General features: G+C 50.5%; 1 protein-coding gene and 1 long non-coding RNA gene across 6 annotated transcripts in view; one reads left to right on the forward strand and one right to left on the reverse strand.

Moving 5' to 3' along the window:
* The window catches only part of ARHGAP32 (Rho GTPase activating protein 32), a 139,754-nt gene extending 115,910 nt beyond the window's left edge, over nt 1-23,844 (forward strand). For all 5 annotated transcript variants that reach the window (XM_065697384.1, XM_065697381.1, XM_065697382.1 and 2 more), the window contains 11 exons: nt 4,356-4,458; nt 5,530-5,674; nt 6,701-6,783; nt 8,663-8,770; nt 9,328-9,473; nt 11,125-11,326; nt 12,052-12,197; nt 13,399-13,473; nt 13,880-14,734; nt 15,378-16,282; nt 17,404-23,844. In XM_065697384.1, coding sequence (XP_065553456.1) covers nt 4,356-4,458; nt 5,530-5,674; nt 6,701-6,783; nt 8,663-8,770; nt 9,328-9,473; nt 11,125-11,326; nt 12,052-12,197; nt 13,399-13,473; nt 13,880-14,734; nt 15,378-16,282; nt 17,404-19,653 — 5,018 coding nt within the window. In that variant the 3' untranslated portion in view covers nt 19,654-23,844. The remainder of the gene's footprint in view (nt 1-4,355; nt 4,459-5,529; nt 5,675-6,700; nt 6,784-8,662; nt 8,771-9,327; nt 9,474-11,124; nt 11,327-12,051; nt 12,198-13,398; nt 13,474-13,879; nt 14,735-15,377; nt 16,283-17,403) is intronic.
* Nucleotides 1-26,472, reverse strand: LOC136023182 (uncharacterized). The gene is made up of 3 exons (XR_010616511.1): nt 26,175-26,472; nt 3,298-9,500; nt 1-1,547 (listed from the first exon to the last, which is right to left on the reverse strand). It is a non-coding gene; the product is annotated as an uncharacterized LOC136023182 (long non-coding RNA).
* Between the last annotated feature and the right edge of the window lie 38 nt (nt 26,473-26,510).

Below are 26,510 nucleotides of genomic sequence, written 5' to 3' on the forward strand. Positions count from 1 at the left end.
TTTAAGGTCCCTTCAACCCAAACCAGGCTGGGGTTCTGTGATTCTGTGCAGCACATTCAGTGTAACCTCTGGCTCAGGTAGAGGCCGTGTTCCCTTTGGAGGTAGGGAGACTTTTTTTCCCCTGTTTTTCTTCTCCTCTCAAAGGAAACCAAATCGAACTTAAATTTAGCTTGACCCCAATTAGAAAGAATTGTGCTTGCAGAGGCTGTGTTTGGTTGGTGTGGGAGCTGGTGAAGTGCTGCATTGCAGCATCTGTGCCATGTCCTCGTTTGTGCCTCTGAGTATGTCGAAACAGAGCACTCTATGGCTTCAGGGTGCCCAAGAGAAGCTGTGGCTGCCCCATCCGTGGCAGTGCTCAAGGCCAGGTTGGACACAGGGGCTTGGAGCAAGCTGCTCCAGTGGAAGGGGTCCCTGCCCGTGGAACTGGATGAGCTTTAAGGTCCTTTCCAACACAAACCAGGCTGGGATTCTATGAGTCTATAAGAAATAAAACGAGCACCCTGTGTCAGTGCTTCTTATCGGGGGTCCTCCAGTGTTACCTGTTCCTTCGAGCCATGCCCTGGCTACAGCTGAGTGATGCAGTTGCCTTTGATGCTAATTTATTGCAGATTTGAGCTAGGGAGAGTGCCGTGACCAGAACAGGAACATAAGGAATGAGATGTTGGGCAGCATCTTGGCATGGATCTGTAAAGACCTGGTTCCCCTTAGCTCAAGGGTAAGGTCGGTCATGTCTGTGTTGTCGCTTTGGTTCCTACTATTAATGTGAGGAGTCCCATTTACTAAGAGTTTTCATGATAATAAACGTCTGCCTGGCTGGCTTTGGGTCTTTGCCATCTCGATTTGGAATTCAGGACAGCTGAGTCTTAGTATTTGGCTTATGTGGATGTTTCAGAGGGTAAATGCAGCCGTTTTGCCCTCTCTCTCTTGCTGCTAGAGAGTGAAATGGAGCAGAACAAACCAGAAGTGAAGCAAACTTTGCTGGAAAGGAGAAAGTTAGAAATATTTACAGATTTGTTGCTTTTTCCCCCCTTTTCCTTTCTTCAAACCCTAGACTGAATTGTAAACACAGGGCACGTCCTGGAATCCAAGAAGACGCAGGTGAAATCCCTGCTTGTGATGGCCTGGACCACAAAAGGGAGTTGCTTTGCACCAAGGTTTTTGCTTCAGAAAGTGCTTTGCAGAGCTTTCATGAGAAATAGATCCTGAAGCTTTAGTACAGACTCGCTCGTGGAATGGTTTGGGCTGGAAGGAACCTTAAAGCTGAAGGAATATTGCTCAGGGAAGGAGTCAACCCAACCCCATTAGCACAGTTTTGCTATTTGCCTGGGAACATGGAAATGGAAAGGGCTTTGTGCTGGGTTTAACAAACGCAGACACCAGTTCTGGTGGGCCCTGAGGCTTCCTGAGCAGAGATTACCGGGGCTGGAGGCATATTCTGTGTGTTACCCTGTGCCGAAGTGGCTTGGTTGTGGTGGTCATCAGGAACTGGGTGCTGAGCTAAGACAGGCCTCGATGGCTCTTGATGCAGACCACGTGTGTCATCGAGCCTGGTTGGTAGAATTGCAGGAAACCACAATTAACTAACATTAGTGTTAGGGAATTTTAGTGTAGATGCTACTCCATCCTGTGAGAAGAAATGCCCAGTGCTACGTTTCTGATTGGTCTGGGATCCAGAAGCTGGAATCGGGCTCTGAACTGGCAAGTTCACAGAGGGATTTATGCCACAGGCAGGGAGAGAGGCCTGAAGAAGTCATAGAATCATAGAATAGTTAGGGTTGGAAAGGACCTCAGGATCATCCAGTTCCAACCCCCCTGCCATGGGCAGGGACACCTCACACTAAACCATCCCACACAAGGCTTCATCCAACCTGGCCTTGAACACTGCCAGGGATGGAGCACTCACAACCTCCCTGGGCAACCCATTTCAGTGCCTCACCACCCTCACAGGAAAGAATTTCCTCCTTAGATCCAATCTAAACTTCCCCTGTTTCAGTTTGAACCCGGTACCCCTTGTCCTGTCACTGCAGTCCCTGATAAAGAGTCCCTCCCCAGCATCCCTATAGGCCCCCTTCAGATACTGGAAGGCTCCTCTGAGGTCTCCACACAGCTTCTCCTCTCCAGGCTGAACAGCCCCAACTTCCTCAGCCTGTCTTCATACGGGAGGTGCTCCAGCCCCTGATCATCCTCGTGGCCTCCTCTGGACTTGTTCCAGCAGTTCCATGTCCTTTTTATGTTGAGGACACCAGAACTGCACACAATGCTCCAGGTGAGGTCTCACGAGAGCAGAGCAGAGGGGCAGGATAACCAGAAGCCACTGTTATAAAGTCAAGTCTTGGCTTGTGCTGTCATCCCATCCTTACATGACATGGTCCCCTCCAGGTGTGTGTCTCTACATGTAGATAAGGATGTAGCTGGAGGGCTTGGGACTCAAAGGGCAGAGGAGGTTGAACACACATGGAATTGTTAAACATTCAGAACTCAGAACAATCAAGTCACCATTCCAGCCAAGGCCTTCAGGTATAGCTATAGCCCTCCTCGGGCTGCAGCCACTTCTCCAACCCTGCAGAATTCCCCCAAAATACCCATGCTGCTGCCATGATATATTTAGCTTAAAGAACAGCTCGTCCTGGTAACCAGATTAGGAAATGCATCGAGCAGGTCTGCTGGAGCTTTTCAGTGTCTATTCATTATTCTGGCTGTGTCCATGACACGTAAGTACTTTGGGAAGCATATCGTAGGTGTCGCATCCCTCACCCTTCCCCCTGTTGTCCCTTGACCTGGTTCACATTGTCACAACAGGTTGCTGCTCAGCTCAAATACCATAAATACCATGCAGACACTGTTCGCAGCGTGCTGTTTGTTGACACAGCTCCATAAACCCCAGGGGATGAGGCCCTGGAGCGGTGCATAGCTCTGGAAGGTCCCACACACAGTGTGTGCATCACCCTTCCTGGGCATTATCAGTCTCCTGGTAGGAATTGGGCAGGAATGTGCTATGTATTTATTTGTTTATGTATTTCTTTCAATGGGAAACCCCAACAAGATTCAAATGTGGATTGTTAAAGTCTTTGGGATTGTGGAGCTGAGCATTAGGGGCTTGTTCAAGCACTGGGCTGGGGCAGCCTGGAGAAGAGAAGGCTCCTTAAGGGGAGACCTTAGAGCAGCTCCAGTGCCTAAAGGGGCTCCAGGAAGCCTGGAGGGTTTGAATCTCTTTGCAGAAAGGGTTAGAATTTAGGGCCATTTTGTTGGGCCCTGTGCTCGGGTGCACAGCACCAGTGCCCTGTGCTCAGGACTCACCTGCTGATTGCCAGGGAACCCGTTAGTATGGGTCTTTCCTCAGGCTGCAGAGGGGGGAAGCACAGAGCATCCGAGTGCAGGAGAATGGGCTCACAGATGGCATTTGCTGCTTGATGGAAGGGGATTTGCCACTTGACCTGTTCAGGATCTGTCACGTGGCGAAGTGATCAGACCTGTCATCTAGCGTAAGGATAAACGCAGATCAGCACAGGAGCTTGCGGAGGGATCCACCGGGATCTGAGCTTTTCCCATGAAGATTTGCTGATGCTCACAAGAGCTCAGTCCTGATTTTCCTTCGGTGTTCAGGGCAGTTCTATCTCCCTTTTAGTAAGGGATTTGCTCCTTCGTCAGCTTCCAAGGGTGCGCAGATAGCTCCAGCAGTGGGTGCTGCATGAGGCTGAGAAGTCAGCTGGAACGAATTGGTTGGTGAAGCGGTTTGAACATTAACTTGACACCTAATTATAGCCTCTGGGCTTATTCTTTCCATTCTGCCATAGCCTGGTTTGTCTGCAGCTTCTGTGAGTGGGGCACATTGTGTAGCTTCTAAATCCACTCACGCTCTGGTAGACATTAGCGGGGGAAACTATCGGTGGTAAAAGCTAAAACTGGCCTGGCTCTGGTACAGAAAGTAGCATCTCCTTCATGTTTGCCTTTGCTTAAGCCAAGGGGTAAGGGTTAATCCTGTGTAGATTTGCAAACAAAAGAAATCTTGGGCTAATATTGTGTCTTTACTCAATATTGTAGCTCTCCTGGCATGGAATTTCATGCCATGGTTCTTGTGGGAGGTGCGATGGGACCTGCGCTGCCTCTGCTTGACCACAGTTGACTCTGTTCAACCTGATTCACATCCTGGCATTTCTTTAGAGCAAAGGAAACCTCTGACCGCTTTCCACACCAGTTCCTAAAGTGAAATTCCTTACAGACTCTCTCCTCTAAGAACTAAAGGAAGAACTAAAGCAATAGCTCAGCTGGGTTTAGTGTATGGCATCTGACAAGACCGCAGCCTGAACTAGGACTTTAATCACACGCTCAACTAACCAGCTACACTTGCTCCTTAGTCCCACAGGTCCTCAAGAGCTGCACTGAATTCATTGAGAAACATGGCATTGTGGATGGGATATATCGTCTGTCCGGGATTGCATCCAACATCCAGAAACTGCGGTAAGGGCACCATGTCTGACCCGCTGGGATGGGCTCTTCACCCTCTGGTGTGAAGCAGCAGAGACCCCTCCTGTCCCTCAGTCCGGCTTCCATCACACATCATTGTGTCTAAGGGAAGGCAGGAGCTGCTTCCTCACCCTGTATGGGATGTAGGGGTGATGGCTGCAGTTGCAAATGCACCTGGTACAAATGGGCTCCGTTCTGTCAGCAGAGAGGTGAGCTCTGTGTTTGGGCTGTGCTGAAGGCACATTTTATCTTGGCTACAAATCGCCTGGCTTGGACATGGGGGAGAGGCCGGGGCTGATGCCACCAAGGCCCTGACATTGTGGTTTCAATGTAGACAGTTGATGGGCAGGTTTGGTTTAAAGCTTAAAGCCCCTCGTAGGGGAGCGCAGCTTCAGCGGGAGCAGCTATGTTCTTGCGGCCCCTGCCAGTCTGTCTTCCTGATTCAACCCAGCACTTTCCATGCACATATTCCAGCAGCTCCATATTTCATAAAACCATATTTCATAAATGGTTGTCATTTGGGGTTTCCTCTCTCTTGGAAAACCAGGGGAATGCTCAGGGATTTTCTTCATGTGGTTCCTGGCTCACATTCCCCTTTAGCAGAGGCGTTTCCCTTGTGCTGATAGCACTGCTGCTGGGCATTGCTTTCTCTTTTTGATTTCCAAGCCTCTGCAATGCAAAGGGACAGCAGCTTCCCTTCAGACCTGGGCACTGTGCCCCACCAGGCAGCCCCCAGTCACAGTTAAGCCTTCGCATTGCCTTTGTGCTTGTGGAAGACACGCTCAGCCTTTGGGAAGAGCCCTGTCGCAGCAGTAGGGCTTGCAGGCCAGGCAGTCAGTTGGAAAACTAACTGGAAATGCCTTGTCAAACCAAAAAGGTCTTCCTTATGGAAAGCTCCATTCTAGCAGCACCATGGCCATCGGGCACATGGCTTTGGGCACTAAGGGTTCATGTCTTCCTGTTTATCAGGAACTACTCGCTTTTCTTGACTGCCATTTGCGCTGGTTTTCCTTTTCATCCCTCCTTTCCGACCCCCTTTGCCCATTGTCCTGTTCTCCTTTCCAGCCACGAGTTTGACTCCGAGCAGATCCCTGACTTGACAAAGGATATTTACATCCAGGACATCCACTGCGTGGGCTCCCTCTGCAAACTGTACTTCCGTGAGCTCCCGAACCCTCTGCTGACCTACCAGCTCTATGAGAAGTTCTCAGTAAGTACTTTTGGCTTTCCACTTCAGCTCCACTTCATCCACATGGAGAAGCCCTGAAGAGGATCCAGCAGGACGATGAACCTCTCTCACGCGCACCTTTCTTTGTCTTACTTCTGCTTAAGTTGGGGTTTTTAGATGCAATCTGCTCCCCCTTTAGCACTACCATGTGCTGTTGTCCCCTGTGCCACATCTCAATTCCAGTTGTGGGGCCCCAGGTCGAGGCTATTGGGACATAAGTAAGAATTCCCCTATATCGTTTGCCAGCCCCCAGTGATTACTTGAACATGACTGGGATTAGAGGCAAGCAGTGCTTGGAGCTGGAAACCCTCTGTAAGGAATGGCTCAGTTGTTTTAAAGGTGATGCTTTACAGCCTTGCTGGAAGGAGGGAATGCGGATTTCTCTTTCCAGTCTCACCTGTAGTAATAATTGCTGCCTCATTCCTGCTTCTCTGTGTGTGTCCCCATTCAACAGCAGAACAAACTGATTCATGTCCAGCTCTGTATTTTTGCCCCCATTTATATACACGGATAAAATAAGCCCCAAATCCCAGGCAGTGCATCTAAAATTGCTTGTTTTGCACCCGCGTTATCAAGTCGCTTTAAAACCAGTCAGTCCCTCAATTCTTCCCCCTTTTTTCATCCCTGTTTCAGAGCACAAAGGGACCTTCCCCACCTCTTGTTCCCTCTTGAACATCTGGGCTGAAAGGCTCCATTTTAAAGGCTGATTCTGAAAGTCTTTATTTCAGTTTTCTTACTATAGGTACTGAGGTGCCAGCGTGAGTTGTCCTGAACGGTTGGACTTGATGATCTTAAAGGTCTTTTCTAACCTCTTTGATTCTGTGCTGCTAGAAAGTGGCCTAGATCTTGATGTACTTGACCTTTCTCACATTATCTGTGTGCTGCTCTGTCCCCAGAAGGCAAAGACCAGCACGATCCACCTCACTGCCACAGAGGCCACGTGGATCCAGACGACGCGTCAGGTATTGAGTCTTATTCGCAGCTAAATCCCTTCCCGTCTCGTTCCAGGATGCTGTTTCTGCTGCTACAGATGAGGAACGGTTGGTGAAAATCCATGATGTCATCCAGCAGCTGCCCCCTCCTCACTACAGGTCGGTGGCACGATGGGTTCTAGCCCAAGTTTGCTCCTTAGCCAACACTACCTCCTCTGCATAGTCTTGTTTGCCTGCCTTGGAAACGACATTTGGAGGCAAATACAGGGTTGCAGTAGATTAACTATAATACAGGGTTTAAAAAACACCAGCTAACTATAATATATTCCAACTTATTATTAACTAATTTGTGAGTTATTGTGTAACTCACAAATTAGTTACTAATTTGTGTTATTAGAGTGTAAGTAATTGTGTTTAATACTCAAGGCCATGTTAATAGTTATGGTAAAAAGGCATTAGATACAAAAAAAGCTGGTGATTGGTATTACTAACTAATATAATAGTGTATGAGAATGAGTCTTTTAGTCACTAAGTGTTGTAATGGGGTGTGCTAAGTTCTCTTCATCACCTATGTATTCTAATGGCTGCATGCAGCTCCTAAAGTTATTTGGATATCGATAACTGCTTATTGTGTAAAGAATGCTAAGCAAGCAACAAGATAAAGCAAAGTAAACCAGTGCTAATTTATGCTAATATATGCTAATTTATCCAAGTAAATGCAAATGTACTTGGATGAGGGAATCTGGTGATCGAACCCTATTCAGATTTATGCTAATACATTGAAATGAAGGGATCTGGTGATCTTGGGGTTTAGCTCTATGCAGATTTATACATATACATGGAAATTTATGTTAATGATACTAATTTATGCTAATAGATGGAAATAAGGAGGACCTTCCATGTTCTGACTCTATGCAGATTTAGGCAGAAATATTAAAAAAATATGTTAATGAATGATAATTTATGCTAAAATTGAAATGAGGGGACCAGCTAATCTCATGTCCCGCCCGACTCTATTCAGTAGTATGAGGCTTTATGATAATGTATTCTAGTTTATGCTAATATATTGAAATGAGGGGATCTGTTGATCTTGTTTTTGGGTTCTGTGCAGCTTAATGGGGTATGAAAATGTGTTTGTGATTAGATACTATGACTGTTTGAGTCATTGTAATGTATGGTGGTTAGCTGGGCCATTGCTGTGCTCTAACTGTCTTATATGTTACTTCAATATCAGTAATTAACTCTATGGGCATTCATCTGAGCGAATCATTGTTAACTAATGTGTTATAAGCTATAACTGTGTGCTAGCTGGTGTACATTACTAATGGTAATACTCTATATATGTTAACCAAGGGGACAGGGCCTTGAAGGGGACCTTCTCACAAGTGGTCTCCTTTTCTCTAGCGCATTCCACCTTTTCCCTAAAATGCCTCTTCATTTTACGGGGGTGAGCAAAGACTCGGAGCTCATGGGTCCTCTGTGTGTGGTGTAGCCCTAGACTAGAGGGGGGACATGGGAGACACCAGGATGGAAACCAGTGTACAAAGAGGGAGACTTCATTGTTGCCCTGCTCTATGCAGAGAAGTTCCATGGGGTGCTAGAGCTCTGTTTTATTTCCAGCTGGAAACATCCATCCTCACTCCAGGCCTTGTCCCTGTGAAGTTTAACCTTTATATGTATGTACAAGAGCCCTGGAGCCAGTCATTTCACCAGTAGACTCAGACACAGCAGAGTTTTGTGGCACAGTGTTACACTGAAGCAGCCAAGCAGTGAATTTCCAGGGCACTCTGCTTCTGGATCCAGCCCTTGGACTGAGTGGCTTTTCCTTGAGCCTACACAAACGAGGACAGACACCCCCACCCCAGTGTAATTATCTGCTAAAGACAACTTCACCATCCCTCTTAGGGTACATCCTGCGATGTTTTCTTTCCTGGGAGCTGTCAAACCAAAAGAAACTAATGAAGTGGGGTTTGTTTTGTAAGCCACAGCACGGCTCTGCTCATCCGTGCTGAACATTGGCCTATCTCCTCTTTTCCAGGACACTGGAGTTCCTAATGAGGCATTTGGCTCGTCTTGCTGATTACTGCTCCATCACAAACATGCACACCAAGAACTTAGCGATTGTCTGGGCTCCAAACCTCCTGAGGTACTCTTCGGCTTTTCTCCCCCATTTCAATACAGGATGAGCTTTTCTATTTACATAAAAGCAGATAGCTGCTCTCCAGCAAAATCACAGCTTTCAGCAGGTGAGAAAGAGCTTCCTTTCCTCCATCCAATGTGCTCTTTTTCCTCCTCTGAAACCTGCTAATGGGAACGAAGCACAAGCTCGAGGCCAGCTCCTGACCCAGCAATGTAGTTCAGCCACGACGTAGCCCCTGTTACACTGATTCCTGGACTGCTTTTGTGTCCAGCCTGAGAAATGTGAGAAACCTGAGTCATAGATTCCCCTATGGACACTTAATTAGGGTAGGCTCTTTTCTCCTTGCTGGCAATTCACCCCCAAGCAGTCAAATGATGTCTTGTTTGAGTTTGCTCCTGCGAATACTGGGGTAATGGCTTGGCAGGGTCAGTGGGAGACAATCCCTACCCCTGAAGTCTTGCGTTAGGAACCAGGCACGACATGCCAAAGCCTTACCCACAGGGAGCACATCTTCAAGTGTTCTTCTGGCTGTTGGTGTTTCATTTCCTCTGCCTTCTCTTCAGATCAAAGCAGATAGAGTCTGCCTGCTTCAGTGGAACCGCTGCCTTCATGGAGGTGCGCATCCAGTCAGTGGTCGTGGAATTCATCTTGAACCACGTGGATGTCCTCTTCAGTTCCAAGCTCAGTTCAGTCATACGGGATGGAGCAGGTGAGTGGCTTCCTCCAGGAGCTGCACCTTGATCAAAAGAGGTAGCAGGCACTTCATGGGCATCTGGGACATTGAAAACGCATTTGTTCTATAAGCTAAAGGACATATTTCTAGGGTCGCGATGTTAGAACCTGGCAAATGCAGCCTGGTGTTAGAAACTGCTGTTAGCACCTTTCATAGAAGCCAAGGATGCTCCACATAAGCATGCATCTTAATGTTTGGCTGCTACTTTTATGTTCTAGCACTGAGAAATTGCAAGTAATCTCCTGAACCTTCGCACCCCTTGCTCCCTTCCCTTTCTTTTTAAAACCATCCTCAAGGATGCTCCTGCATGTCCATTCGAGCTGCCTTGCAGTACCATACCATGCCTGATTTGTCCACCCTCACCAGCACCTTAGAACATAAAGAGAAGCAAAGCAATTTAAAGCAAGCTTTCTGTGTTCAGTAATGGAATACAGAGTAAGTAAGGAACTTAACAGGGAATGCTTTGGCTTCTGCTGTAAGTATGCACATTCCATTGAAAAGGAGCAGAGTTGCATCAAGGAAGTTTACTCCCTGTTAGCTCAGCAAACTTAGGTACCACGAGCTGTTACTACTCCTAAGCAGCAGTCAGCCTGTACCATCTGCTTTGATAACCTGCCGTTCCTATGAAATGTACTCATCCTTTGCAGGTACAACCACCTGTGGAGTACAGATAGCTGGGTTTCCAGTGTATTTACTGCTCCCCCTTTTAAACAACTCCTCTTAGACAGCAGAGTTGCTCCAAGTCCGGCTTCTGTTCCTACTGGAGGGCAATTTCAAGTCAAGAAGAGCCAGAGGTTAACTTGGCTGAACAGGAATAGGCCACAGCAGGCTGAGCACTGCCAGGGCAAGATAAGCACACTAAGAATCAGAGCCAAATGATTATCCAGGCTTAGAGTGGACCATGGAAATTCAGCTAATTGTTCAGTGACTTGGTCATTCACAGTCAGTGTGCTCCGACACAAATCTGGCAGGGAGGTGGCGCAGGCTCTTTGACAGCAGATGAGGCAAGAGCAGGCAAGGCAGCATCTCTTCAGTGCTTCCAGGAGCCTGGCTCTTGAGCATGGCTTCCTTCCCCCTTCCACCCCTGAGAGGTGAAAGTGGTATTCCCAAGCCTGCTTTAAGCCACTCCAGGTAAGGCAAAGAGAGCTGGAACCCAAACTTCACCTGGGATAGCATTTACAGCTGACAAACACATACACTGCACAAGAGGTGCTGTAGGGAAGGAACCAACCAGGGTGTAGATGCAATGGCATCCTTCCCCCGACCCCTTAACTCACACCACTTCTGTTGCACCAAGAGGTGGAACTTGGGGCTGACCAAAACTGTGTAAGAAGAAACCCATAGCTTTCTTTACAGGCTTTTGCATGCACGTGAAGCTTAAGGAAGGCTTATGTTCATGTTTCTAACCTCCCTGCTTCTTAAAAGGCACTAAGCTGCTCTCAGTTATGTGTATTTGTGTTTGTCATAACCATACCTCTACAAAAGGGTTATTCTGACCACGTCTTTCAGTGGCTGCAATAACAAAGCTTTAGGAAAACACAGCACCTCCCTAGACACACAGAGCAGGGCTTTGATCTCTGTACTGCTGTGTTCTGATTCTCCTCTTGCCTGTGGTTTTGCCTTGCAGGGCACAGCTCTTTATCACGGCCCAAGTCTCTGTTGGTGTCCTCTCCTTCCACCAAGCTGCTCACGCTGGAGGAAGCGCAGGCACGGACACAAGCCCAGATCAACTCTCCCATCGTGGCAGACAGCAAATACATCGAAGTGGGAGAAGGCCCTGCAGCTTTACAGGGGAAATTCCACACAGTCATAGACTTCCCATCCGAAAGGTAGGGATGAGTTTTCCTTTCCAGCACGTGTCATAACTGGTTGGGGGTTTTAGCACAGCAAAAACTTGCCGGTATTGACTTACACTAATCATACCTGGAGGAACATAGCCAGTTTTTCCACCTGCTTTGGACTCTGTGAGGATTCAGCTCAGATCAGCTGTCTGCTGGACTCAGTTTCGCCATGTCACTTCTGTGCCACTGCCACCTCTTCAGCAAGGTTATTACACGTATAAAGCTGTGTTGTATGTGATGCATAGAGATCACACACACTGACGTGTAAGGGGGGTGAACACCTGGAAACATGGGAGTTTCCAGGTTTCAGGACTGAGTGCCTGGAACAAATCCAGGTTCCGCTCGAAATGGAGCAGTTGAATGGATGCGATGGCACTAAATATGGCAGTGGGAGGAGGCAGATGTGATTTTACAGCATCAGCAAGAGATGCTTTCACAGTTCATAGAGAGCTGGTGCATCTGCCAGCTAAATAAAAGCCATTCCTTCACTGCCGTGCTGTATGAGCATGGGGCTTAGCTCACCTGCACCACACCAGAAATTTACCCAGCAACACCTCAAGGCTGAGCTATAGAAACAAGAAACATCCTCAGCTATTGGAAAGAGGCCTTGTTTCTAAGCTCAGTAAACCAGACAGTGCTAATAGCAACTGACCAGTAACGGGAGCTAAGTGCAGCTTCCCCCCGCAGCAGTTTGCCCTGTTTTCTCGCTCCAGGAAAAGGCCTCCCAGCAAGATGAAGAAGTCTCCAGTTGGCAGCTGGCGTTCCTTCTTCAACCTGGGAAAATCCTCCTCCGTGTCCAAGCGCAAGCTGCAGCGCAATCCCAGCGAGCCCTCGGAAATGAAAGCCATAGCCCTGGCAGGTGAGGCTGCAGACCCAGCTCCCGAAGCAGGGAATACTTCAGATTTGCAGTGTGCTTTTATCTCCTTCTAGCGTTCGAGCCGTGCATGACACCTTCAGCTAACTGCTCTCTTCCCTCCATGGATCTCACATTAGCTCAGATCTAGAGCACACACCTCTTAGCGCTCTCCTCAGAGGAGCTTGTGAAAGACTATATAGAATCATAGAAGAGTTAGGGTTGGAAAGGACCTCAAGATCATCCAGTTCCAACCCTCCTGCCATGGGCAGGGACACCTCACACTAAACCATCCCACCCAAGGCTCCATCCAACCTGGCCTTGAACACTGCCAGGGATGGAGCACTCACAACCTCCCTGGGCAACCCATTCCAGTGCCTCACCGCCCTCACAGGAAAGAATTTCCTGCTTAGATCCAATCTGAACTTCCCCTGTTAAGTTTTAACCCATTACCCCTTGTCCTGTCACTACACTGTAATAAGTCTGAGTAATTCCTTATGACACTTACTATGAAATAATAAGTTCTGTCTCCCTTTGCTGCTCTCACAAGACACCAGTTAGAGTAAGTAAAGTCACTTTTCCACAGACAGCTTCACCCCAAAAGCGTAACTAGAGGCGGCACCCAACAGGTTTTTATAGCCACATCCGACGTACATAGGGTGAATTCTCAGCCCTTTCCATGTACAGTTTACTGTCTCTTTCCCCATTTAAAATAGCAACAGTATATTCTTGTGGTAAAACACACCACAAATCCCTAAACAGCGGCTAGCGAGGACTTTTATCCCATCTTTTACCTGGTGCCATTCCCAAATTAAGACTGTTGTAGTATAAGAAACGCGTGCTAGGCATGCCCTTATGGCTGTCCTCTCAGCGTGCTGAGGTCATACTTGTTTAGTGCTCATCAAACAAGTTGTGTAAATGTTACCTTCTTCCCCATTTTTAAGGGGGTTTGTGTGCTGGCAGGAGCCAGCCCATTACCATGGGTACCTCCAGACAGGGCCTGCAGCAGAGGGAAGGGAGGGCTGTTTCCCAACCTGTCGTCTGCAGCAGGTACTATTTAGGTGGGTTACTTTTCCGCAGCCTCTAAAACAAGCACAACTGTTACCGTTGCTGGAAACCCATCTGCGGGTTTCCTGCCAGTGTTACATGGCCAGATATAAACCAATTCCCTAACTCAGCCTTTCCCTGTCTTGCTGCATTCCCTCAGGTGGACGAGGAGACAGCGGGACTCTTCGCTCAGCTAAGAGTGAAGAATCGCTCACCTCCCTGCATGCTGTTGATGGTAAGACGAGTTGTACCTGCCCTTTTAACCTGTGTGCATTTAAAAAGGCAGTTTGGCATTACTGACTGCTGATTTTCATTTCCAGCCCTCCAGTAAAAGCTGGACTTGCTAACTAATGAAGCAGCTGTGCCCAACATAGATGGGTATCACAGAGAAAGCCTTAGCTCTACAGCGCACTTAAACTAGTTTTGCTTGTGCACACAGCTTAGTTCCAGACTAAATCAGACCAGAGTGCTTGAGCAAGCACAATAAAGAGCTACTGCTAACTACATTGGTTTTGTGTGTAAGAGTTGAGCAGGTGAGCATCTCGCACACCGCCTTAAGTCTACTTTAAAAAGACCACCAAACCGTCACCTCGTGGACAATAAGGTTTGACACAAACCCATCTCTCTCTGCCCTTTTCTAGGTGAATCTAAACTCTTTAGGCCCAGAAGACCTAGGTCCAGTAGCGATGCATTGTCTGCTTCCTTCAACGGAGAGCTCTTGGGAAACATGAATCGCTGCAATTCTTACGACAACCTTCCCCACGATGACAGCGATGGGGACGAGGGGCTCATCCACGTTCCTGCCCTCATTTCTCCTCGGTCTGCTGAAGATGTTGACCTGAGCCCACCCGATATCGGAGTCGCAAGCCTGGATTTTGACCCTATGTCTTTTCAGTGCAGCCCACCCCAAGCAGAGTCCGAGTGCCTGGATAGCAGTACCTCCCTGCTGGAGTCCATTGGCCTAAATAAGGAGAAGCCAAGCCTACTAAAGAAAGATCTAGAATCAGGCAGCCAGTCGCAGACACCAGGCAGTGCCACGAGCTCTGAGCCAGTCTCCCCTTTCCACGAGAAGATGAGTCCCTTCTTCACTCTGGACCTGAGCCCCACGGAAGAGAAGAGCTGCAAACCCCCCACGTTCTCACCCAAGATGGGCCGGAAACCCATCATATCTCCACCACTGACTACACCAGAACCCGTCTCCTTCGCGCTGCCCAGCCGCATGCCAGAAGCCACTGGGGCAGTGCCCGTCACATCCAGAAACTCCTCTGCTTCCAGCTGGAGCAAAGGGATTGGCATGACTGAAATCACAAACAGGTCCCCAACCCAGATGTCCTTGCCCCTGAAAAACAGTGAAACAGGAACAGGGGAAGGAGACCATCAAGAGCTACAGCACACGCAGCTAGTGGCTGCTGGCAAAGCAGAGTTGCCAGAAGAAGGGGAGAGACCAATGTCAAGCAGTCAGAATAAGACTGTACCCACTGGACACACACAGCCAGGTACAGTGCATTTTCCTCCATTCTTTCTTTAAGTTCCAAAGGGGACCTGCTCTCAGAAACATCCTCCTCTGCGTGCCTTTTAGGAGAGGGGATTGCCCGTCAGTTCTGATCACAAGTGTCTTGCAGGGCTGTGCAGATCAGTAAGGTCTTAACCTCTGCCTTCTCCCTACATCACACAAATCACATAATACTCTATATACCGCTTTTTCCCCCCCCCATCCCATCATACGTGAAAACCTCTAGCATGTCCTTCTAAACCATTGCAGCCAATAGACCACCTAAGACTTTTCTTTGTTAAATTAAAAGTCCGCCAGCACTCGAAGAAGGGACCTTTTCGCCTAAAACCTTATGATCAAAATTGTGTAAGGGTATCTCATTCTCTGCTTCCTACCTCTCTAGAAATGCAAGAGGAGCCTTTAGACAATCTCTTGCGGTTTTTTCCCCCCCTTTTTGTGATGAACTGCTGTGCTGTTGAGCAGCATTGTGAGACACGAGCTCTAAGTCGTGTTTCACCTCAGAAGGAACGGCCACTGTGAATAAGTGTGGAAAGCATCTATTTTTCTATAGTAGGCATTACGGTTAGGTCACTCTCCTTATTGGGTAACGTAAAATCAACTCTCTCTCTCGATTTTCCCCCCATTAGGAGCAGTTGCCCTCGACTCCCCCCAGGATCCTGTTCCCGTCAGTTCTGTGTCTCTTATCCCTCCTCCTCCTCCGAAAAACGCGGCGCGCATGCTGGCCCTAGCGTTAGCCGAGTCTGCGCAGCAAGCGTCCGCCCACTCTCAGAAAAGGCCAGGAGATGCTCATGCTGAAAGCACAAATTATGGAGAGGCTGAAGCTGGCACAGCTCTAGAAAAGCTCCATCTCTCTGCCGGTGCTCCAGACAAGCTCCATCTCTATACTGGTCTGCCCGAGAGCCGACTTCACTTCCAGACGGGTGCACCAGTAGAGCAGGATTTCCAAGGTAGCAGCAGCACACCCGGGGAGCAGAACCACCCACCGGGTGCACCTGGAAGCCAGGACCCCCTTCCACCTCTCCACACCCCTGGGGACGTGCCTGGCAGCAGAGATGCAGAGCAGGAGCAGTCCAGCTTCCATCCTGGTAAACCGGGGGACCAAGACCACTTCCCCTCGCATGCTGGGGACTGGGAGCACACCCCCCCCCACCCTCCTGGTGCACTGCCTGACTGGGAGCCACCCGCAGCAGACTTGCCTGTAGATAAGCCCCAGCTCCGCACCTCTGGGGCTGGGGACAAGCACCACATTCCCATCTGCACAGCCGATGACAAGCTTCAGTCTCCTCCTGTCCTAAGTGCCGGGGAGAAAAGCACCCCGGCCTCCCTGCCATACTTAGCACCCATCCAGACAGCAGCAGCGGAGCCCCAGCGGGGACCGGCGGGTGCCACCACGACGCAGGCGGAGGTGGCGGTGCCAGCGCCACGCACAGCACCGAGCAGCCAGCCCGCCCCGGCGCAGCGCCACGATCCCCAGGCAGCGACGGGACAAGTGCCGGTGGCCTCTGCTAAAGCACCCAGTGCTTCCAGTCAGGTGCGTGCATGTTCCCCCCCCAGCCTTGCGTGGGCTTGAAATCAGAGGAGGCTCAGCTCTGGGAGAGTCCCATTCCAAATGGCACAAGGCAGGGGAGTCACAGGATACTGGGAATCCCACCAGAGCCAGGCTTAGAGGAAAGCAGGGCAGGATTTCCTCAGGAACACCCCAGTATAGAATCATGGTTTGGGCTGGAAAGGACCTTAAAGCTCATCCAGTTCCAACCTCCTGCCACAGGCAGGGATGCCTCACACGAGAGCAGGTTGCCCAAGGCTCTGTTCCACGTGGCCTTGAACAGTGCAGGGATGGGGCATTTACCCCTTCTCTGGGCACCCTGTGCCAGCGCCTCAGCACCCTCACAGTAAAGAACTTCCTCCTTATATCCAAACTGAACTGCTGCCCTTGGCTTTAAGGAAATAAAAAGGTATCTGCTGGGGTAACTGGTACAGGGCATGCTAGTTCAGAAGTGCTCAGAACCAAGTGAGAACTTCTGCATCCTCTCTTGTGCAGATTCCCCAACACTGGGCACTCCAAGATAAGGGTGCTGGGACATCTAGCTGAGGTCCTGCTTTGCCTCGAAAGGTTGGACCAGATGATCCTTAAGGTCCCTTCTAACCTGGGATTCTAGGGTTCTGCACTGAGATTGACCATACCCTCAGATTCGTTGCATGAGGGTTAGACATCCACTCAGAAATCCAAGCTGCTGCAGCCTCTCTTAAGCACCATAGCCACATTTAAGTAAGGGATTTCTGCTGTATCACTTGATCTGCTCACCAGGGTGTGAGGAGTTGAATTCCAGCTGCGTTTGCATTTGTCTAAGTGTATTTGTAAGCAAAACACTGTATAGAAGTTTTAACCTGTTGCTATAGACGGACAGCTTCTCCCCTTGCCCTAGATTGCTACTTGTGGTGGGTCCCAACACCTCCCAGAGGCACCACCAGCTCCTTGCTCCCCTGCTCCCAGTGGAGGGGGTGAGCTTCCGCATGTCCTCTTTTCCAGAAGCACATTAGCTCTCCAGAGCAAGCCAGAACTTAAACTGAACTAATCTGTACGAGCGCCTGTGATTTTAGGTACAGAACAGGACGGGGAAGACTTGTGTCTAACCAGTTCTTTCTCGGTAGGTGTGGGGCACAACCGCAGCTGAGAAGCCACCGGAGCCCACGCCTGGCTTTGTCTCAGAAGGCAGTTCCACCACCCGCTGCTCCTCCTCTTCCGTGCCCACGGGTCACCAAAGCCATGTGGAAAAGCCTCGGGAGATGACGAGGGCTCCCCCGCTGCACCTGCGCTCTGAGTCCGTCCCTACTCACTCCTCCTACGGCTTCACACCCCCTGTCCCACCTGTGAGAACGCTGGAGAGCAAGATCGCTGCCGCCATGCACTCGAACAACGCAGACCCCATCAACAACTCCAACTACCACGCTTTCCTCTCTTCCTCCATGCTGGCCTCCTCCATGGAGGAAGCCCTGCTGCCACCACCACCACCGCCCCCTCCTCCCAAGCACGCTTCCCTGCAGACCGTGTACGTGCCGCATCCCAAGCCAGAGAGCATCCCTGAGCCCTCTGGTCCAGACAGCTACCTGCACCACAAGCCAGCTTCCGTCCACCAGTACAGACCCGAGAGCGTTCCTCCACACATGTACCACAGCAAGCCCGACCAGCACCAAGCCTACCCTCCTCGCTCCGAGACACCCGCGTCCGCAGGCACTCGCTACAACACCTACACCACCCAAGGGAAGAGCACCTCTGCCCTGCACTCCAAGCCTCGCAGAGAGTTTGTGTCCTCCGTGAGCCCAACGGGCCTGCGCAGCGCCGGCTATGCCGAGGATGCTCCACCCTACCCCACAATCCGGAGGGTGCAGTCGCTGCACGTGCCCACCCCTGCTGCCTCCGCCATCCGCTCTGTTCCCATTTCACGGACCGAGGTCCCTCCGGATGATGAGCCAGTGTACTGCCCGCGGCCCCTCTATCAGTACAAGCCATATCAGCCCCACTCCGACTACCACGTAACTCAGCTGCAGCCTTACTTTGAGAACGGGCGGGTACATTACCGGTACAGCCCTTACTCCAGCTCTTCTGCATCCTCTTACTACACCACTGCTGATGGAAGCTTTTACGACCTGGATCCCTACAGCACCGTGCGGGTCCGGCCTTTCCACCCCCTGCCCAGCCGAGACTTTGCCTCCTATGCCTCGCGGCTGCAGAGCAAGGGCCTGTACCGCTACCCCAGCTTCTCAGCCTACCCTCGGGGTGGCCTCATCGGTCACCTTGCAGGCAAAGAGCACAGCTTCATCAGCAGAGACGTGCCACCTGCCCCAGACATCAAGCACATGTACATGTCCTGGGACCTGGAGGACATGGAGAAGTACCGCATGCAGTCTATTCGCCGGGAGAGCCGCACGCGCCAGAAGGTGAAAGGGCCGGTGATGTCCCAGTATGATAACGTGGCCCCACTGCTGCAGGAGGATCTGGGAGGACTGGATGTGATACACTTGCGCAGCAAGTCAGATCCTGGGAAAACTGGCCTGCTCACTGTGGCAGAAGGGAAGGAGGGGAGGTACCCGGCCAAAGCAGCTACGCCTGAGGGTGAGGAGCGTTACTACATGCAGCACCCTGAGCCAGAGCTGGAGAGAGCCCACTACCACGGGGCCTATGGGAATGGGCAGTCAGAGAAGCCGTCCCTTCCCCAGAAGCAGAGCAGCATCCGGAACAGGAAGCTTCACGAGCCAGGCTGCGGCACAACCGAACACAGGACGCACTTGCAGCAGGAAGCGAGCCATAGGCAGCCTTCTGAACCCAAAAACGGGCCCCCTTATCCCGACTACAGGCCCAAAGGTGGCCCCGAGCCCTCTGAGCCCATCGGTTACCAGCACGCGGGCAGCAAGTACGTCCCGGTGAACCAGGAGACCCTGAGACTGAACCACAAGGAGGTGAGGTTGGCAGAGGACAGGCCGGACTTGGAGAGGTCTCGAGGCAGACCCACCACGTCCATGGAGAAACACTCCAGAGACTGCTATAAGGAAGAGGAACACGCTGCCTCCCCCATGGCACCGCCGCCCAAGCCCGAACGGAGCCACAGCCTCAGAATGCAGCACCCCGACCCCATGGAGAGGGACTCAGCCCTGCTCTACCCGTACCAAACCCTTGGGAAACGCCAAAGCACTATGACTGTGGTGTCCCAGTATGATAATTTGGAGGATTACCATACCATGCCTCAGCACCAAAGAGGGGGCTATGTTGGAGGAGGGGGGTTTGTGCCCCCCAGTTTTACCCATGTGCACAGTAGAACTTATGCCACGGCGCTCGGCCAGGGAGCCTTCCTCCCGACGGAGCTGTGTTTGCAGAGGCCTGAAACAGAGGTCCACGTCGAGTGAGTCGGTGGGGGGGAAGGTGGGATAGAGTCTAAGCAGCCTCTGCTGGACAGTGGACTGTTTTATTTTTTCAGTGATGGAAAAAAAACCCCACAAACACAAACCAGTCCTGCCCCGATGAGCAAAGCAAACCCCCCTGCAGCACCCCAGCCCCGCCACTCACTGTTTTTATGTAGTAGAGATAGAGCTTTTCCATGTAGTTTTGAGACAACTGGAATGATAGGGCAGGCTCTTGGCACACAGATGTTGCCAGAGAGGCTGGGCAGAGCTGAAAGAGATGCTGTTGGGGCAGGGAGGGTAGGAAATGCTTGTCCTTCCCCACCTTTGCCATTGGCGGTTAGCGCCGCGTCCTCCCCATGCATGAGGGACTGTGCATGCAGCTCTTCTCCCTTCCCACTGCCAGCTTCTCAGCAAGGGGCTCCATACAGGCCTTGGAAAACCAATGTTCTGCCCCCCCTCCCAAGGTTACACAGCAAGAACTGGATGGGGGGGGAAGAATTCCCAAGTATTTTCCTGATAAATGCTGAGGTCTCCCTTGAAAATTAGTGCTTAGGCCTCGTGGATCCATTTCAATTGCTTTGAAGTGGGTGGGAGCCAGTTTTCACTTGAAGCCTGTGGAATAGGCTCTGAAGCAAGCTCAGAATACAACACACTTTCTAAATTGCTGACTTCCAAGCTGTTTCGGACGACAAGAAATCAATTACTTGCAATTTCTATGGGAGCCAAGTAGGGCAGTTTGCATTTCGCATACCAAAAGAAACAACACAAAACCACACCAAACCATGCACACCCATTGGGAACAGCACACCCATTTCATGCCAATTCCTCTTTACTGCTAGGCTGTCTCCGGTCCAGACAATGTGATGCTGTGTTGTGGCTGGCCAGACAGCATCATCTCTACAAAACAATACTATAAAGTCTCTTTAGCGTTCTGTCCAGCTTGTAAATTGGAGCCAGACTCACCAGCTGGGAATGACTGTGTAAGTGCCGAGTTACCTGCATGACCAGCTATTAGCCCCGGGCCAGATTCTGCAGCTCTTAGATCAGGGAATGCTCCTGTGGACCTCAAGGAAGGGCTCCAGGACATGGTTTTCTGTAACCTTTAAGTTCTGTGTTGGCAAGGGGATCCCTGTGAAGCTGTGGCACATACAGAGTAGTTATGTGCTGTCTGTGCGCTGTGAAATAGCATTGCCTCCCGTATTGCAGTCGAAGCTCATACCAGTGTTCAGTTAGCAGTAGGGACAGAAGGTCAGTGCACTCTCTAATACACTAACCACGTTGTCCTAGGTATTTAAAAGCTTTCCATATTGTCAAAGAGAAGAAAAATGGGCATCCCAGGATGCCCTACAACCTCACCTTATAGATAAAGCACACCCATTTCATTAGGCAGGGCTTTGCAAGCAATACTTGAGACTGCGTTAGTTTTTACGTGTTCACCAAGAAATTCCAAGGCCATTCCTGTTCCGTGTGGTTGAAGGAAGAGCTTTTCTACCCGTGTTGAACCTCTTTAATGTTTTATTAAAACCCTGGAGGTTCTGCAGTCAGCACACAGCTGTTAAAGCTCACAATCATAGGACAGAACTTCCATGGCTGTTTTAAATCCTAAGGAAAACCTGTTTCTAGTTGCTACCCAGCCTTTAACTTCTTTTTCATCATGTAGCCCCATCTGGGGCTGTTTCAGTGGCACCACCTCATGGTCCTGTTTCATGGTGCAGTGCTGTTGGTTTAAACATCGTGTTGAGAAGAGTCATTCTGCCATGTTACAGAGCTAAATCTGGCAGCAGGGGGGGAATGGGATAAAGGAAAAAGCAGCACTGTGAGCCAGGTTACCACCATCTCCTTGTGAGTCGTCAGCAGGTGAGAGGGGTCAGGGTTTTGTAATGTTTTCTGTGGAGGAAAAGTAACAAGAATAGATAGAAAGGGGCCATGAGGTGAGCCACATTGGGCATTGCTAGCTGACTCCATAGGGAAGGGCTGACCTGTTCGGGTTCCTCAGCGCAAGCGCACCAAGCGAGTCCGCTGTGAGGACCTGCTCTCTCAGTAGAGGCGTGTGTTGTATTAGGACTAGTAGCAGTCTTCAGGCGTTGTAGTACAGTCTCCCCACAGCTGCCAAGTTACCTGCTGAGGCCTCCAGTCAAAGCAGGGAACAACATGTTTGGTTCAGGCTATTTGGGATTCAGGTAATGAGAGCTGGAGGTCAACCCTCTCTCTCTGTGGAAGCCTTAACTCCCCACTCCTGCCCCACAGCAACTCTCCTAACCTCCATTTTGGCCTTAGGTTAACCAGGACTATCCTACTATGAGGGAGCTGAGCCCAGCTCTCAGGAATTGTCAATGCCTCTCTGGATTTTCCTGCTCAAAGCCACTGTCTCCCTCTAGTGCCATCCTTAGACAACTTCTGTTCCTTATGGGCTTGTCACTACTCCTGCCTGAGCCTGGGCCCTGCAGCTCGGTGCATTGTGTGAGGTGCCAAGTACCCTGTCTCCCCATGGGAAGGAAAAGCTGTAAAGGGCTTTTGGAAGTGAGGTGGCTGCTACACACAGCCTTCTTCTTGAGAATAAGGTCTCCATCTAAAAAAGGCAGCAGAGAACTTACTATCCCTCTGCACACAGCCCCATCAGTGCGTACTTCAAGGGCTGCAAGCTCTCCAAGAACCCGAAGTAACTGCTGTACGTTAGTGTTGAGCCACAAGGACAAAAAGGCAAACAGAAACCAAGGCTAAGGCACCAGCTTTTCCCCGAGAATAGTACACCAGCACCTTTCTTTTAGTGTAGCTACTGCCCATGGCTTAAACAATTTAGGCATCCCGCATCCACCCCGCACAAAGCCATACAGTGAACTATGCAGTCCTTTTGTACTGTGGTTATCCTCATCCTCATCAACTGAGTCAGCATCAAGTCAAAACATCCCCAAATCATAGCTGAGCTTACAGGGGGCATCATGCATCAGAGTGACGAGGGGGGTTTACACCAGATGTGTGAGTAGGACCTCTGAGTTGGTCGTTCAGTTCTTAGTGTCCTAGCAGAGAAATGGGAGGGCAACGCAAAGAATACTCTTCCTGCACATCCCGTTCTGCTCCGAGTAGTAATTCCTTGCCTAACCCTATCTCCAGTGATACGACAAGCAGCTATGTTGTTAAGTAACACCCTTCTAAGTTGACACAAGCTGTCTGCATCTGAAATTGCCACTTCCCAGATTTCCAGCCGAGGTTCTCCCTAACGCATGCAGGTGACACTGGATTGTCACCTCTGCTTCAGAGCAGAGACTTTAGAGCCGGGGGAGTGCAGATGTTGGGTAATGAGGACCTAACCCTTATGAAGTCTTAAGTAAGGCATTAATGTCTCCCTTTTAAAGAGTCTTATCAGGTGAAATCTATATGCACAGACAAAACACCCACAGCTTTGTGCCTATGTCTTTCCAGAGGTCCTGACTTTATGCTCATCGTTTGAAGGGGGGGGTCAGTAAGGATTGCACAGCGGTAGTAAGTTGCTGCACCAAACCAAAACCAACTTGAAAACCTGCTGTTCCTCTCTACCTCCAGAAAGGGACAGACCCTCACACTTACTCTGGTGATCAGTACATTGACTGAAAGCATTAGGAAACGTGGATGAGAACCTGTTTTGCTTCCCTTAGAGGCAGCTTAGGAGAGCAGCAGTTTCCCCAGAGCCTCGTGCTGCAGATCCCTAACGGTGAAAGGCATGGTCTGGTCTCAACAGATGTAAAACCTGCGTGTGTGGAGCCTTGCCTCATCCGGTTGTGGGGAGGGAGGAGGAAAGGGTTGTTTTGCAGTTCATTTTCCTGCTGTAAAAGACTTGAGTTTTCTTTCCCTGAGCCGCATGAGAGGAAAAACCTCGCAGAAAGTCTTGGGTTCCCTTTGGAGTTCCCTTCACTTTAATTTATAGAGTGTCTTTTTTTGTGAACTGGTGTAAAATGTATATGCTGACAAGCTCCTGTATTTTTATGTAAATATCTTTTGTGGTTTTCCCCCCTTGCCCTTCTCTGTAAATATTTAGAATTCTCATCTTCTTCTCACCTTGTATGATGCAGATGTGGTTTTGTTTCTGGTTTTTATTTGTACTGTAATGCAACAATCCAGACTGAGGTGTCTTGTGGTATTAAACAAAAGCAACAGTCCCACTGAGCTCACACTCAGATGTGCAACTTGACAGCATTAATCAAGCCAGGTTAAAAACGATTCCGTTGTGTTTGTGTCTCTTTTTGCCTCTGCCTCATCTGTTAATTGTAGATCCTTAAAGCATAGGAAAAACTGCTTCAGAGCCATGTTTAGGAGAGGTCTCCAAAGCAAATGAGGTAACTTTGTGTTATCCACCAAAGCCATCACAAAGCACTCACCTTAAGCCCTGCTCATCTCTGCAGTTACTCCTATGGCCGTGGCATACTCTATACCCATGAATAAACCATCCTGGGGTTTTGAGCCTCCCTTTATTCCCACCCAGCGGGACAGTGCGAGGAGACACAGCTTGGTGCTTGCACACAAGGCACATGGCAGATGAAGAGAGGACTAACAGATGGCACAGGCCACCTTCGAGCTGGCCAGGAGGGATTCTAGGCACCAGTGTAATATTGTTCCTAGTTAATTACAGCGAAAGGATGATTAAAGGAAGCTAATTTCATACTTTTTTAACATTGTAAGGACTTCTGTTGGTCCTCAACAGAGGACTTGGGGTGTACAAGCGTCATTGAGAGTGTTTCTTAATCACACACCCTTTTGTGTCACCTTCGTGACACAGCAGAAGCAGTTATCTGCATCCGCTCCCTGCCTGGCAGTGCTGTGACGATGCTGGGGGCAAGGGGAAGCCCTGGAGGGAAAGTTTTACCTCTCTGTGGAGCGTGGGAGAGTGAAAATGAGCGGAGTTTTGCATGTGGCAAAGACCGCAAACCTCTGCCTGAGGTTTTACCCCTGCCGAAAGCAGCCCCTTCTCGAGCACTAATGGAGATGGCAAGGGAATGCCTTTTGGAAGCAGGGGAATCTCTGCATGTGTTGAATACAGGCATCTGTATGAGTCTATGTGCAGAGCCTTTGTGTGCTGACAGCATAGGAGGCAGAAGGGCTAGCCAACAGCAGGGTGGTTTGGGGCTGAGTGGTCAAGGCCAAAGGGGAAGGTGGGGTAGACTTGTCTGGCTTTGTGCTGCTGTCCCCTCCCACTTCTGCCCTCAGCTTCATGAGTGTCTCACTTGTCTCTGTGCCTGCTCCAGTGCCTCCTCCAGATCTGGCAGCCTCTGCCTGAGCCCTTCATTGTCAGCTTTTGCCTGCCAGGTCATGTCCCTCCAAGGAACAGCAAGCCTGAGATGCACAGGAATGCCCTGGGGACAATGTGCTTCCTGCCAGGTGACCCACACCACAACCTTGGCCTGAGCACAGGCAGGCAAAGGGCACCATCCATGCCATACTGGGTGGCTATTCCCTACCCAATACCTTGGTGCTTCAGATCAGCAGTGATTTGTTCCTAGCCTCTTTGCTCCCAAAGCCAATGGGATGTGGACACCACCTCAGCCTATACCTGGCTCCAAGCCTTGCCTGAAGAGTTAATCCCATAGCAAGAAACCTCCCCTTTGTCTCAGCCCAGCACTGTGCTAAGGAAGCACTTCCAGGGGGGTTCCCCACCACGGCATCCCTTGCTTGGTGCGGCCCCTGGCTCCTTCCAACCTTACCCAGGGGCTCTTTTCGGCACGTTAACCTCCAGTGCCATTTTCCAGTGCTTCTCTTTCTGCAGCCAGAGGGAAGAAGGAAGGGGCAGAGCCAAGAGCAGCTCTTGGCCCAGGGGAAGCCTGCCTTGGGCCCTAAACGCTGCTCTTGCCCGCAGCCATACATGCATGAGATGCACATGGAGAGCCAGAGGCACCAAGACACACTCGACCAGCACGACGTGGCTTTCCAGCACAGCCATGGCGAGGGATGGCTGTGCCCATCCCCATCATGGGCCTGAGGGATAGAAGCAAAGAGGTGCTTGGCTCTTCTTTCCTGCAGGAAGGGCATCGTCGTGGGCAGAAGCACCCTTTGCTTGAAGCCTCGTATAGAAACACAGCTGTAACGTGGAGTGAATCGCGCCCAGGGAAGCAGATAGTTGGGAATGCAATTGCTCAAGCACGTTCCCTGATCTCTTTGGATTGGGGCCATGGTGATTTTTGCTCCACGAAGCCGGTGTTACCCTCGCCAGCCCTCTCGCCAGGTACCTGTGGTATTCCGGCACCCTCCGGTGGTCAATCCGGCTTGACTATTAGCCAGGATCCATTAGCACCTAATGGGGAAAGCCTCAGGAACACGGCCTCAATAAACGCTGACATAGTTGAGGTCGATATAATCCTGAGGAAAATTTGCCCAGGTAATTAAAGCCAGACGAGGCTTTAAAGCCTGCCCCACGGATATTTACCAAAGGCAGTAACCCCAAGACGGTTTAATAAGCGCTGCACGCAGGGCTGCTTTGCCACCCCTGGTGCTGTGTGCCGCTGCTCCCTCCTGCTCATCCCATGCCTCAGCACGCCATGCGCTGGGCGAGAACTCACCGGGAGCCAACGGGCAGGAGGAAGGAGGCTGAAAAGAGGATCTGAAGGCAGCGAAGACCCGGAACCGAGCACACGCCATGATCCCTGCAGCTTTGGCGCTGTCAGCTCTAAAAGGTCCCGTTTCTCTGCCCGCTCTCACCCCGTGTGCACACGGCTTTGACCTTCCCCTTTGTGCCCTTAGGGACAAACGGGAACCTGCTCCTGGAAACGGGAACCGAGCCCGTTCCGCACGCTCCGGAACGGAGCCGTTACCGGTCCCCTCAGCCGGGCCCGGCTCTGCCCGCCCCAGGCGCGGCCCTCGCCGTTTCCATGGCGACCGCGCCCCGCCCTCCCGCC

Source organism: Lathamus discolor, chromosome 17 (assembly GCF_037157495.1).
Source record: "Lathamus discolor isolate bLatDis1 chromosome 17, bLatDis1.hap1, whole genome shotgun sequence".
NCBI classification, from domain to species: Eukaryota; Metazoa; Chordata; class Aves; order Psittaciformes; family Psittacidae; genus Lathamus; species Lathamus discolor.